General features: G+C 38.9%; 1 protein-coding gene across 1 annotated transcript in view; it reads left to right on the top strand.

Moving 5' to 3' along the window:
• The first annotated feature begins 623 nt into the window (after positions 1-623).
• The window catches only part of LOC110028679 (berberine bridge enzyme-like 15), a 14,717-nt gene continuing 12,590 nt past the window's right edge, over positions 624-2,750 (top strand). The window contains exons 1-3 of the mRNA XM_020730628.1: positions 624-1,137; positions 1,576-2,046; positions 2,462-2,570. Coding sequence (XP_020586287.1) covers positions 624-1,137; positions 1,576-2,046; positions 2,462-2,570 — 1,094 coding nt within the window. The remainder of the gene's footprint in view (positions 1,138-1,575; positions 2,047-2,461; positions 2,571-2,750) is intronic.

The raw sequence follows: 2,750 nt of genomic DNA on the forward strand, positions 1-2,750 counted from the left end.
CACAATGTCGTTACCAAGTGCTAGAACGCTCATTATTGAATTAAACAAATTGTCACCCATTGTTGCGAGTGTAGTATAAAGTGAATTAGATGAGTATAATTGCGCCTAGGCTCAGTGCCGCGGTGCCAAGACCAAGCGTCACAATACTATATCAATTAATTGCATGTAAAAAATGCATCGTTGCTCTACGAGGTTTGGCTAGGTCAAAGGCTAGCTCCAGGACACTATATATCTTCTATGATAGCTGCAATTGCACCAATTGGCTGCTGTTTTTTTAAAAGAAACTGAGTATGATCAGATCAGTTCAACTATTTTGATAAATGGGCTTGATTTAGCAACTTAGATAGGTGTCTTATATTAAGTGAAAGAAAATTAGTGAAAATTTCTGGATATTTGTATTTGTTTATATAATAAGTAAATAGTTAAACCTATTCATTAAACATATAAATACATAAAATTTCACGTCGAATGTATATATTTAAATCCCCACTTCTTGATTTGGTCATAATTAAAAAAAAAAAACATCTTCATATCTACTTTGAAAACTTTCAACATCTCACTTCTATTTAAACACTTGGGAACTTGATGCACCCCAAACCCATAAACCAACAAGGCAAAAAGTGATGGAGAACCTCCTCATCCCGCTCTTCAATCTTCTCCTATTCTTTTTACTTTCCTCCCACGCCATTAAGGTTGATCAGTCCACTATTAACGACGAGTACAGCTACGTTCAATGCCTCCGCAACCACTCTGTTCCCTCCAAACAACACTTCAATCCCCAATCCGCTTTCTACAACCAATACTTCTCCTCCGTCCAAAGCAGCCGCACCCTCCTGAACTCCTTCAAACCGCTTCTCCTCTTTGTCCCCACCATCGAAACCCACGTCCAAGCCGCCGTTCTCTGCTCTCGCAGCCTCGCCATCCCTATCCGCACCAGCAGCGGTGGCTATGACGATGATGATCTGTCCTTCGTTCCCACCTCCGGCCGATTTGTGCTTATTGACCTCCAATTCCTCTCTTCCATCAGCATTGATACACATTCCCCCACAGCCTGGGTGCATGCCGGAGCCACTCTCGGCGAGCTCTACTACGCCATCGCCAACCATAGCAGAACTGTCGCCTTCCCCGCCGGCCCCTGTCCCTAGGTGCAGGCGGACAATTCAACGGCGGAGGATTGAGGACTATGCTCAGGTCTTTATTTTGAATATAATAAGATAAGCATGATTGGAGCTAGGGGTGCTTATGAGCTGGCTTGGGCTTGCCCGTGAAGTGAGACAGAGGAGCTAACAAGCCAACTTCAAGCTAGTCCCAATTCAACGAGCTGACTGGTTAAAAAAAAAATACTATACTAAATATATTTAAAAAAATATATTAAATTTAAAGATTTTTCTTAATTATTAAAAATATTCATAAAATAGAATTTATATTTTATATTAATTAATTTCTTATTATTTCGGCTTGTGAGTTGGCTCCGAACCATATAAAATCAATCAAATTCAAGTTAAAATTGAGGGTTGTTGGACTCGACTCGACTCAACTCGTATGCTATTTATTTATGCAGATCATTCGAGTCAGCGAGCGACAACGTGGAAGACATCCGATTCGTGGTGGGAAGCGGAGAAATAAAGAATCGAGGAACCATGGGCGAAGATCTATTCTGGGCGCTGAGAGGCGGAGGAGAGACGAGCTTTGGGGTGATTCTGGCTTACAAGCTGAGGCTCGTTGCTGTTCCGAGTAAGGTAACTGTTTTCACAGTCTCAAGAACTTTAGAGGAGGAAGCCACAAAGGTGGTGGATAAATGGCAGCGAATGGCTTATAAGGCGGACAAGAGGCTGTTCATAACAACGATATGGAAGGTTTTGGGAAACGATTGCGAAGCTGATGGTCAGAATAAGATTAAGAGACTACAGGTTTCTTTCAACTCCTTGTTCCTTGGAGACAAGAAAGAGTTGCTCCTCATAATGAAGATTTTTTTTCCCGAACTCAAGTTGGCGGCAGAGGATTGTGCAGAAATGACCTGGATTGAGTCGGCCCTCTACTTTGCAGGCAAGTGTGCTTTTTATTTTATTTTATTTTTATCTAATAAATAAATATTAGCTGGCAGTCATTACTTGTCTGTTTAAAATTAATTTGGATAATTCACTTATCTATTTGACAAAATCAAATTTATTGAAGTAACTGATTGGTGAAATCGATTTAATATCAATAAAATTTGGTTTTCTCGATTAAACATAAATATTTTTTTTCAAATTTAATGAATAACTTAAATTCAAAATAGCTTTAATCTGAAATTAAATACAGAAGAAAATCTACTATAATTTCCAATTTAAATCAGCTAATGCACTTCCATAATAAAAAATTGGATTAAGCATTAAAATGTAATCCTATTTTAAAAAAACATGCATTTAAATTTATAATGGTAACAGTTAAACTTATTAAGCCCATACTCCTTTATTTGCAGGATATCAAGGAAAGCCTTTGAGCAGCTTACTGGAGAGAGATTCTCCCCTGAACTACAGCTCCACGGACAAACCCGACTTCTTACCACAAAGCTTCCACTCGGAAGGATGGTAAATACAACTAGCTAAAAATGAAACTTGCTTTTTAGCTCATATAAATTGGGCTTTAATTGAGTTCAAAATCTACAACGATCTTTAGAAAATTTTAGAGACTTTCTAAAAGAAAGTGTTATGGTATGGCTCATATACCATATCGGGACAGACGCTGGATCGAAGCGGAGCAGAGCGGAG

Source organism: Phalaenopsis equestris, unplaced genomic scaffold (assembly GCF_001263595.1).
Source record: "Phalaenopsis equestris unplaced genomic scaffold, ASM126359v1 Scaffold000522, whole genome shotgun sequence".
In the NCBI taxonomy this organism is placed as follows: domain Eukaryota; kingdom Viridiplantae; phylum Streptophyta; class Magnoliopsida; order Asparagales; family Orchidaceae; genus Phalaenopsis; species Phalaenopsis equestris.